Below are 10,127 nucleotides of genomic sequence, written 5' to 3'. Positions count from 1 at the left end.
AAATACCGGGATCATTCTGCGTAGTAGTCAGTAATTTTGTAGAAGTAATACTTTGCAGTTTACTTTGAAAGAGAAGTCTTCCCTGAGACTCCTGATGTTGCACACATATGTGCTGAATGCTGCTTTTCTGGTTTCAGATTCAGTCTTGGGGAAGAAGCAAAAGTCTGCCTGGTCCATTTGTTGCCACCTGTGGTGTGAGGAGGTGCTTCTTTGCAGACCCACCTGCTTGTGATGATAAGCTCTTAGCAAGTGGTTGAGCTAAGCCGTGTTTATCCCTTGTGTCTGACTACTTTGCTTACATCAGCTTGCTCCAGGAGGTAACCTGGTCCACGGGGTTGCTTCCCTCTAGCCCTTGCATTTTTTCTGGAGGAGTCTCTCTCTGAGCAAACACTGCCTGCTGCATCAGACAGTGCAGGAAACTGAGCCCCTGCTGCTGTGATGGATGAGTAGCTGGTTCTTCCCCACAAAACCAGCTGCCTCCTACCCCTGTGGCAGCAAGCCAGATGGCTGGGTCCCACTTCCTCCTCCAGGCAGGCAGCGTTAGTGAGGCAGAGACCATGAGTTCAGCCGCTCCTGCTGCCTGCGGGAGGGGAAGGGCAGCTGCCTCTGGCAAGAACAGGCAGCCATTGCCACAGAGCAGTGGGAGCATCTCTGTGCGGGTCCTGCCTCAACAGGACCCTTCCCGCTGTGCTTCTCTACCAGCTCTGTCAACACAGAAACCTGTGGCACCTTCTTATGGGTGTAATTTGAAAAAAAAAAAAAAAAAGGTCAAACTGGCAAACTTGCCCTCCTTCCCCTTGGATTTGTGCTGGAGGCTTTAAGAAAAGCATCTTTTTTCCTGCTGGCTCATGCTGTACCTCAAGCTCCTCAGGAATTACAAGGGCGCTTCTTGCCTGCCCTCACTGGCACTGCTGTGAGGGCTGCGCCCCGGCTGATGCCGCTTTGGGGGGGGGTGGGGTGGCGGTGGGGCTCGGCCCCCCCTTCACAGGGAGGGAAAGGGACGTCGAGAGCACGGCTCGCACGTCAGAGCCGGGTCTGGCGGAGGCGCGAGGCCCGGAGGGAGGTTTGGGCTGGCATGGTTCGTCTCGCAGGGCGCGAGGACGCGCGGCTCGGGGCTGTGTGAGCCGCTGCTAGGTCGGGGACGGCTGACGCTGCGCCGGCCCCATGGATCCGGGGGCGGGTCCTGCCCTCACCCGGCCACGGTACCGCCCGCCGGGGCCTTCCCCAAGCACCGGCTCCCCAGGACGTGACGGGAGGTCGGATCCCGCCCCCGGACTACAGCTCCCGCCGGCCCGCGCGGCCGCCCCGTTCCCGCCCTGCCCCGCGCGCCCAACCGCCGCCGTTTGAACCCAGCCATGGCGGCCGGCGCGGAGGCGGCGCTGCCCAAGGAATGGCGGCTCTACCTCGTCCCTACCCGTGCCGCCACCTTCTGCAACTGGCCGTTCACCGAGGGCTGCGCCTGCACGCCCGAGCGGGTGAGCCCGGCGGGGGAGCGGGGCCGGGCGGGGCACGGTCGGCGGTTGGCGCTAACGGGCCCTCCCGCCCTTCCTCTGCCCGCAGATGGCGGCGGCGGGTTTCGTGCACTGCCCCAGCGAGAACGGCCCCGACGTGGCGCAGTGCTTCTTCTGCCTCAAGGAGCTGGAGGGCTGGGAGCCCGACGACGACCCCCTGTGAGTAGCGGGGGGGGGGTTCCCCCCCCGGCCCCCTCCCCCTCCCCCGACCGGTTCTCGGGCGGGAGCGCGGCGCCGCTTCCGATGGCAGCTCCGCTCCGGCGTGGAGGCGAACAGCGGCTGGGCGATAGCGGCAGAGGTGGAACCGCTGCTGGTGACCGAGATGCCTGGCAGGGAAGAACGGCTGCGTGTGTCTTGCTGTGAGCTACTTTTCTTTCTTTTTTTTTTTTTTTTTCCTTTTCTCTCTTTTCAGGAAGGAACACAAAAAACACTCCGCGGGCTGCGCTTTTCTCTCCCTTCAGAAAGATCCTACCAACCTGACACTGCAGGAATTCCTGAAGCTGGACAAAGAACGAATGAAAAATGCAATTGTACGTACGCATCTGTACCGTGATGTTCTTCTACACCCCCGTGACTCTGGAAGTGTTACTTAGTTTCTAGTTTTGGGATTGTTTAGCTGGCCTCTTGGTTCCTTACCACAGTACTGCCAAAGTGGTTTGTTGCTTCCCGACTCCCGGTTCTCAGCCTTTGCCTTGTGGGAGACGTAGCCCACTTTCCCCTTGAAGCTGAACGATGCTCAATTTAGTGGTAGACAGTAATATGTTATTTTTATTCTTTGCAGAAAAAAGAAATTTCTCAGAAGGTGACCGAGGTTGAAGATACAGCCAAGAGTGTGCGTCGTGACATAGAGAATCTGGTCCCCTAGGCTACTGTAGCTTCTCACTTGCCGGTGACATCTGTCTTGTATGTCTGCACTGGCACTGCCAATTTGACGGAATGACTGTGTTTCCTGAGACTGCTTTCAGAATGGCCGTCTCTGTGAGAAGCAGGCTGAATTCTCCGTCACTCACCTGAGTCTGTCTGGGAAGTACCTGGGGTTTGATGCCCTGCATACATAATTTTTTTTGCAGGGATTCTCCTATTCTTCCTGTTGGTTCAATTAAGGATTACTACTTGTGGTTTTATTTGTTCTTTTTTTTTTTAAACCCAGCTGTTTCCATTTTGGAGATGCTGGTAGCTCTGGTGCAGAAACTTGTGTTTCTTGCAAGAGCTGGCAGGCACTTCCATTTTTATACTGAATATACCAATGCTTTTGGATACTTTTGGAAATAAAAAGGGGAAGGAGTTTTAAAACTCCTTCAGGGATTTAGGATTGTGGCTAATAATATCTAATTATACCAAATCTTAGTGTGCCTGGTATCCTTGTAAACTTCTATTTGTAGTTGGCTGCTGCCTCATGTTGGTGCATTTATAAATAAAAGTTGAAGGCAAAACTGCAAAGTAATTTTACTCAGTTTTCTGGAGGAAAAGAATCTAACCTTTAATGCAATGAGCTGCACTGAATGCCATTTTAACCTCAAAACAGAAAATAAGCTAATCAAAGTACAGCTTGCAGTGCTATTACTTGAGTGTCAAACTGTCTTAAGCAGTGTTCATCAGGTCTTCTTAAAACGTCCTTGTGCCTTAGAAGGTTTGGTTGGTCCCTCTCCTTGCACAGGTTTGGAAAAGAAAATAAATCCTGCAGAACAGAGCGCAGACAGTGAAGAACTGTGCTCTGAACTGCTGGGAAGGAATGGGGGAACCTTGTACAAAATAGTTGGCTGTTACAGGGCCTGAGTTGATTGTACGGGGTTGTGAAGTCTGCAGACAGAACTGGCCGCGTGTGCTTAGGTGCTCCCAAACTCAAAGAACCTCCAGCTCCATCTTGGGGAAAAGGCGGTTGCAATCACACACTGATGTCTGACATTCCCTGTCCAAGCTTACTTACGAACAATGAAATAACTTCATTATTTCCAGCTGTAACAGCCAAATCGTATGCCGATTGCCCTTTTGCATTCTTCTTTTTTATGCTTGCATTGCAGCTGTAAGTAAAGAACAGATTGTTTTAAGCTACTTAAATTCATTCCAAGTTACTGGAATTAGTGAAGTGGTTTGTAGGTAAATGTTGATGCAGAGTAACTTCAGAATTTCTGGATGCCTCTTCCTGCAGGGATACAACTGTGAGATGAGAGCGCTGAGCCTCGGGCAGGCTCTGGCCCTTCAGTATTGCCAACTAGATCTGTGCAAACAGACTGTGGGTAGCCTGTAGCTGAGCTAGAGGCTCAGCTGCAGTACTTACTGTAGCAGGACTCGGACGCACTCCTCTCCCTCCAGTCCAAGCAGAACTGCCTCATGGAGAGCAGTGTTGTTGTGCCTGCATAGGAGGAACGAGCAATGTACTTATTACTTAAGGACACTGTTCTGGCGCATGGAGAAGTGGTCTAGCAAATTAAACTAAGGAAAATGAATAGGAGGATATAGAATATACTAGGAATTGCGGTGATTTTTTTTTTTTGTAGGCTTTAGTGTGGTTTATTGTACTAAGTTGGAAGTGGACGGGGGAAGGAGTTGAATAGAACAGCAGCTTTCCTAACAGAAATGATGAGAAATCTTCAAAGCTGGCAGCTGAAAGAAGGACTGTGAATACTATTATCTTTGCTCAGTTGCAGGTTGGCTTTCTTTAAATTTGGCTTTGAAAGGAGCTTCTTGACTACAGATTTGTGGAGGAGAGGTGGGAGGTTAATTCTCTCTAAAGTTGGAGCACAAGTGCTTTTTTGGTAAAACTTCAAAAGACCCGAGGCAGAGAATCAATGCTCACTTACGGTCCTGACTGCTGGTCAATGTCAGCACCTTTCTGCACAAGAAGGGAGATTGCTTCTGCGTGCTTGTTAAGGACAGCAACTGTGAGAGCAGGTCGGTCCTCGTCACTGATGCAGTTTGGGTCAGCTCCCTGGAATGCACAGGAGAGGGAAGGTGAGCTGTTAAAAGCCATAAAGATTCTTCAGCTTCCACCTTGTTTTAGTATTATGCCAATTTGGTTTGAAAATGGACTTTATGCTCAAGACAGAAATGTTCAAATTGTGTGGTATTTTTTTCTTCATGTTTCTTATGAAAATGTTTGTCATCTAGCTCAAAGCCAGAGTAAATGCATGTAACGGGCAGTAAAACTAGATCCCACAGTCAGGATGCACCGTACCACGCAGCAAAAAGGTAGAGGTTATGCTTGCTTTTGCTATGCAGAGGACTTGACCCTAAACTATAAAATTAATGTATTTTTCTTTCTGTATGGCCTTGACAAACCCGGAGGAGAATGGCTTACACACCGGCCAAATAGAAATTTGGGGAGAACATATACAAATGTAAAATAGGCTGCTGCTTCTCTAAAATGCTCTTTCAATCTGAAGACAGTCAGTTGTATTGCAAGGATGTTGCCTCCTAAGCATAAAGTTGAAGTTGCATACCAGGCTAATATTCATGCAGTAAATGGTCAGTGAGTTGGAAAGGGAAACTTCAGCAAGCAGTAACTTACTTCACTGATCAATTGTTCTACCAAGGTGATTCTTCCTTTCCCATTTGGACCCAGTTCGTCCAGCAATTGTCTGGACTCTGGCTGTGGAAACACAGAAAATAGCCAGTAACATTTCACATAGTGAAAATACAAGCAGGTAGGCCGTATTCTGCCTTTGAGTAAAGGTGGAAAATGCACACAGTGGCATGAATGCAGTGTAGCTGAGCCTCAGTATTACTAATCCATGACCCTTCTGTGGGAATGTCTTTCTGAATCTGAGCAAGTGTTGGATAACCCAGGCTAATATCTCACTATTGAGGTCTTGATTCAGCAAACGTATCTGCAAATGATTAGCTTTACATCAATGCAGCTCTCCAGGGCTGTACAAACATCTGCTTACCACAGTAAAATTAAACATGGGCACAAGTTCTTTGCTTTAGGATTAAAGGTTGAAGCTTCCAGAACTTGTGGAAGTATTTTATTTTAAAAATTAATACGTTTTGCCTCACAGAAGTTAGTTTACTAAATCTTAAAACAACAAAGAAACAACAAAACCTAAAACCTTTTCCTTTTATCTCTTCCTAGCCTTCCACCTCTTCCTCTCCCCTTTTGAAGGCCCAATCACTTGACCAAGCATTTTTATCTCTGGACTCATCACAAAGCTCTCTATCTTCCTCCACCTGTTGAGTTGGCTAATGGATCCAAGCTTAGACTAACGCACGTTTCCCTTTTGAAATTTTCCATGCCATTACTGACAATCCATTTAGTAGGCAGTGCTTCCAGGATATTTGGTCTCTAGTGGAAATAAAGCCTTGCTTCTTGCATTAAGCTAGCCCTCGGTTGTGCTGACATCTCAGCTTGATGGGAAAACTGAGTTGACTTCAAAGCTTGTTGTGTAGATAATCTTCCCCTGTCTAGTTCACAGTCTGACTGTGCGAACAGTGGTTCTAGCACAGCCAAGGGTATGTCCTATGGAGTCAAACCAAGTAATAAGGGTCAAGGGAAGACGATAATGCCTCCATCTGATGTCGCTTCTGAGAAAAACCTGTAACAAAATCAGTCTGCAACAGTCTTTAGGCATAATGCTGTGTCAGTAAAACAGAATGGGTCCAAAAATGTGAGCAACAATCTAATTAAGCTCTTGGTAGCAACAATGTTTGGCTATTTCCAGTTCTGTAATAAAAGTCAGCTACCAATTTTCAGGTTTTATGTTAAGTTGAACTTTTGTCCCCTTTCCTCCCCCCCACCCCAATCAGTGTTAAAAGCTTTCTGTTTTTACCCTTGAATGCCCTCCTTCATGTTAGTGCTGCTCTATAGGTAGTTTTTCCTGTACTGGCAGAAGATACGTACGGGGAGCTTATCTTCTTTTTCTGTAAGTGTTCTTGACTTTGTTCTCTTTATTTTGCCTCTTGAATGGAAAAGATTATGATCTTCTTTGCCTACCAAGAAAGGCAAACGAGTGTTAATTCAAAGCAAAGTCAGTATCCTAACAAGAACTTGGGGGAGAGATCTGGAAATAATTTATCCACAACAATATTTTATTTTGTGTTGAAAGCAATATTTATCAATTTTCTACAAGAGAAAGTGATGAAATATTTGTTGCAGATCAGACTGGTTTTAACAAAAGATTTACACTTGGGCAGACTTAAAAACTTGCTATTTTGAAATGAAGATTCAATGAAATGTGGAGTTTGGGGGGGGTTGAGTCTTTTTTTTTAACTAGCTGCAGCTATTCAACAGGCTTGACTCGGACTCATTATTTGTTTTGACCAAAAACCTTACAATTTTTCAACGCTGTTTAGCTCCCAAATACTTAAGAACAAGACTAGAGGACCTTCAGTAGATATGTATGACCATTATTTTTAAAAGACACGATCTACCAATGTGCCAGGAGGGTTGATAAGGAAATTCGCAGTATGTGGGGACCCTTTGAGCTGGTGCTACTGGAGTGCCTGGAATCACAGTCATATTATTGACACTCCAGGAAACCAGATCCCAGTGCCGTGGCTGCCGCTTGCCAAGTCTCAGATTAGAAGAACAAACTGGCTGAAACTTATACGTGAACTGAAGTATGTCAAATTATACTGTAGGAACTTCTGAATTCTAATGCTGACTTTACAGCTAGTTGATTTAATGAAAACCTGAGTCCAATATGAGATGCCTAAAATGCTGAGCTGTTACTGACACCAATGGGAGATGCAAGTTAAGCATCTTTGAAAACTAGGTCTAGAATTAACGTATTTCATCATTTCTTATCTTTGCCAAATGTGACGAAGCTGAAGTCTCTGGCACAGTTCAAAAGTAGAGATAATATTGACATTTATAGCTCCTATTGTAAAAGAATATGCAAAGCATCTGAAGTTTTATGACTATAACAAAGACACTGCTATGAGCTGCGGCTGCAGTTTACTGGCCTCTCCTGCTGTCCTCTAGGGATGAAGCATTCCCATGAGCTTTTGACAGAGTCTGTACAGTGCTTAAGTCTCAACTTGGCCACATTTTGAGACTTAAAGATCAACTTACGTAGGCGCAGAATGTGCCAGTATATTTGTTTGCCTATCTCAGTGTCTAACCTTTCAAGCGCTATTTCCGTGTTGTTGACTACTATATTTATGGTCTATCATAAAGACAGAGGGGGGAAAAAAAATCTCACCAAAACTAGTCTGACTGCCATCCTGTCCACCTCCAACTTCTGTTACAGTATTCAGGTAATGACTGCTGAACTTCACTGGTTTATTAGCATGAATATCCTGTAGAATCATCAAATGCAGGCAGTTAATCAGATTATCATGTAATGCTGTTACAATCTTAGTAGCACAAAACAGTGGTGTTGCATATGAAAAAATATATAGGCTTTTAATATTGGTCTCAAATTAGCATACGACATTATTATATGCAATTGAACTGTTTTGAGGCAAAATAACATAGCATTTTTTTCTAAACCTTGTGTTATGTATTTGTTTTGATTTTTAAAAAAAGAAAAAAGTGAAACAATCTCACTTAATGAGATGAAGATTCTCATCTGAATGAAAGTGTGTCTACCACTTGAGAGATCTGATTAACTCCTCACTTGTGAAATTACGTGATAGACCTTTTCAGGCACCACTCGGCAAGGTAAGCTTTTAAAGATTCTACACAAGAGATACAGTCTGAATTTTGGATCTTTGAAATGGTAGATTTTCATCTTTGAAAAGCTGAAATGAGTATGTGGGTGGGTTTTGGAACATGGTAATTCTGGAGGTAGGGATTTTGAGTGTTTGAATACAGTTAACAGGAGCTCTGGCAAACGTTACCTCCAAACTATTGAAAATTACTGCTTGTTTCTTAAGAGCACAATATGCAGACTGAAGAAAAGGAGGCTCTAAGATCGAGAGCTAAGGGGTGCTTGAATGATCAAACAACATCAGCTGAAAGAAGACTGTTAATATTAGTAGCAAACTAATGAAATGCAAGATGATAGCAACACAACCATGAAGTCTGGCTTAATCAGATAAAGATACCTGTTCAGCCAGCTGCAACAGAAGAAGAAAAAGATACCTTTCTCTGAAGCGATGAGTTAACACCCTCTGAACAAAAGAATTTCTTGTTTAGACCTGAATTTAAAATGTATCAGTGTTACACTGGCTGGTCTAGCAACAGCTTTAGACCAGCTACCTAACAACGGGCCTCATCCCCCGAACTGACCTTGTTAATGGCAAGAGCGTAATTCAATGTAATAGTGACTTCATAGTCATCCTCACGGATGGTAGCAGAATTAATCTAGAGGGAAAGAGCAGCCGTTAGTATCTCTTACAAAAAGTACACAGAAGTAGTTTTAGGCATAAGTCTTGCTGATGATGTTTATTATGGAGCCAATACACAAAATCACACGTGGCCTTTGCCTACTTGTGATATCGTACCAACATTTCCCATCTGACTCAGCAAGGGGCAGGTGGTATTTTGAGTAACTGGAAATATCAGAATGACTGAAATGCCAAATGAATCCAAAAGATGTAATAATGCTACGTTTCATGAAAGTTCAGTCATTCTCCACCCAGATTTTGCAGCTGCATGAAAGGCTGTGTTGTCCTTAGGACTCTACTCCAGGAGAACTGGTTGCTGCTTTAGTTGTACCAGTCTGTAGAAGCACAGTCTGTAGTAAAATGTGGGCTATATTTCTATATATTTCTATATCAATTCATTGAGACAGTAGTGCTGGCAAGAAGGCTATTGAAGTTACACATAAATAAGTGCACAAGGGATTATAAAGAAGTGGAATGAAGCTGACAATGTTATATTGCAGCAGGTTGAGAATTTTGAGAGAAGGTTAATTATATTTCTAATCCGCAGGAAAAATGAAAAAACAGCATTAAACCCAGACAGATGGCATCTGCTTTGAATCATTTCTGTTACTTTTGGGGGCAGTGGTTTCAAGACAATAGAATGACAAAAGGCCAAGAAGCATCAGGAATAGCCTTCTCTAGGCAATTTAATATTTTTCTGGCATACGTTTTTGAATCCTCTAGCAAAGGAAACAAGTTGCAGTGGACCTATACTTCATCTCCATCAAGCAGGTATCTTTTACCTTTATACTTGTACTACAGCTTCTGAACATATTGGTGGACCCAGTAGGCCTCAGTGGGTATAGAATGCAGATGCACAGTATCTGATGGAGCGTCATACCTCCCAAAAGTGTAATCTGCCAAATGATAATTAGATTTCTGACCCCCAGTATTCATGAACTTTTCTGTAGTCATTTCTATGTGCTAAAACTGTTTTTTTTTTGACTGGTGTGTCACATCAGTCAGGACAGGCTAAGAAGTAGTGAGTTTGGACTGTAACAAGGGAGGCTTAGGTCAGACACTGGGAAAAAGCTTCCCAGTAGCTATGCCAGTTCAAGGAGTTCCCAACCCTACTTCTGCCTGCGTCCCACTTCCAGCTGCGCACTGCCAACCTACTTTTGTACTAGCACTGGTGGCCTTTTTTTCCCTCCAGAGCTATTTTTAGCCTGGGTCAGTCGCTGATCCAGTCCGCAGGACATTGCCACAAGCAGTTGTGCTGGCAGCACCTAGGAAGCAGCGTGAGGGGATGCAACTCCTTAACCCAGCAGGGCTGCCAAAGAAAGCAATACAGTACTGCAGCTGAGCAGC

The 10,127-nt window shown here is 45.0% G+C and overlaps 2 protein-coding genes across 2 annotated transcripts in view; one reads left to right on the top strand and one right to left on the bottom strand.

Annotated features, from left to right (window-relative positions):
* The first annotated feature begins 1,336 nt into the window (after positions 1-1,336).
* BIRC5 (baculoviral IAP repeat containing 5) lies at positions 1,337-2,951 on the top strand. The gene is made up of 4 exons (XM_076334799.1): positions 1,337-1,475; positions 1,561-1,670; positions 1,924-2,041; positions 2,293-2,951. The coding sequence occupies exons 1-4, from the start codon at positions 1,356-1,358 to the stop codon at positions 2,374-2,376; spliced, it is 432 nt and encodes a 143-aa protein (XP_076190914.1). The 5' UTR covers positions 1,337-1,355; the 3' UTR covers positions 2,377-2,951.
* A 31-nt stretch (positions 2,952-2,982) lies between these two features.
* DZANK1 (double zinc ribbon and ankyrin repeat domains 1) overlaps positions 2,983-10,127 on the bottom strand; it is a 30,600-nt gene continuing 23,455 nt past the window's right edge. The window contains exons 16-22 of the mRNA XM_076334800.1: positions 8,683-8,757; positions 7,652-7,748; positions 6,349-6,437; positions 5,020-5,100; positions 4,313-4,440; positions 3,790-3,864; positions 2,983-3,532 (exon numbers count right to left, since the gene is read on the bottom strand). Of these exons, the coding sequence (XP_076190915.1) occupies positions 3,397-3,532; positions 3,790-3,864; positions 4,313-4,440; positions 5,020-5,100; positions 6,349-6,437; positions 7,652-7,748; positions 8,683-8,757 (681 nt within the window). The 3' untranslated portion in view covers positions 2,983-3,396. The remainder of the gene's footprint in view (positions 3,533-3,789; positions 3,865-4,312; positions 4,441-5,019; positions 5,101-6,348; positions 6,438-7,651; positions 7,749-8,682; positions 8,758-10,127) is intronic.

This window comes from Aptenodytes patagonicus, chromosome 3, assembly GCF_965638725.1.
Source record: "Aptenodytes patagonicus chromosome 3, bAptPat1.pri.cur, whole genome shotgun sequence".
Lineage (NCBI taxonomy): Eukaryota > Metazoa > Chordata > Aves > Sphenisciformes > Spheniscidae > Aptenodytes > Aptenodytes patagonicus.
This window is presented reverse-complemented; position numbering and strand designations above follow the sequence as displayed.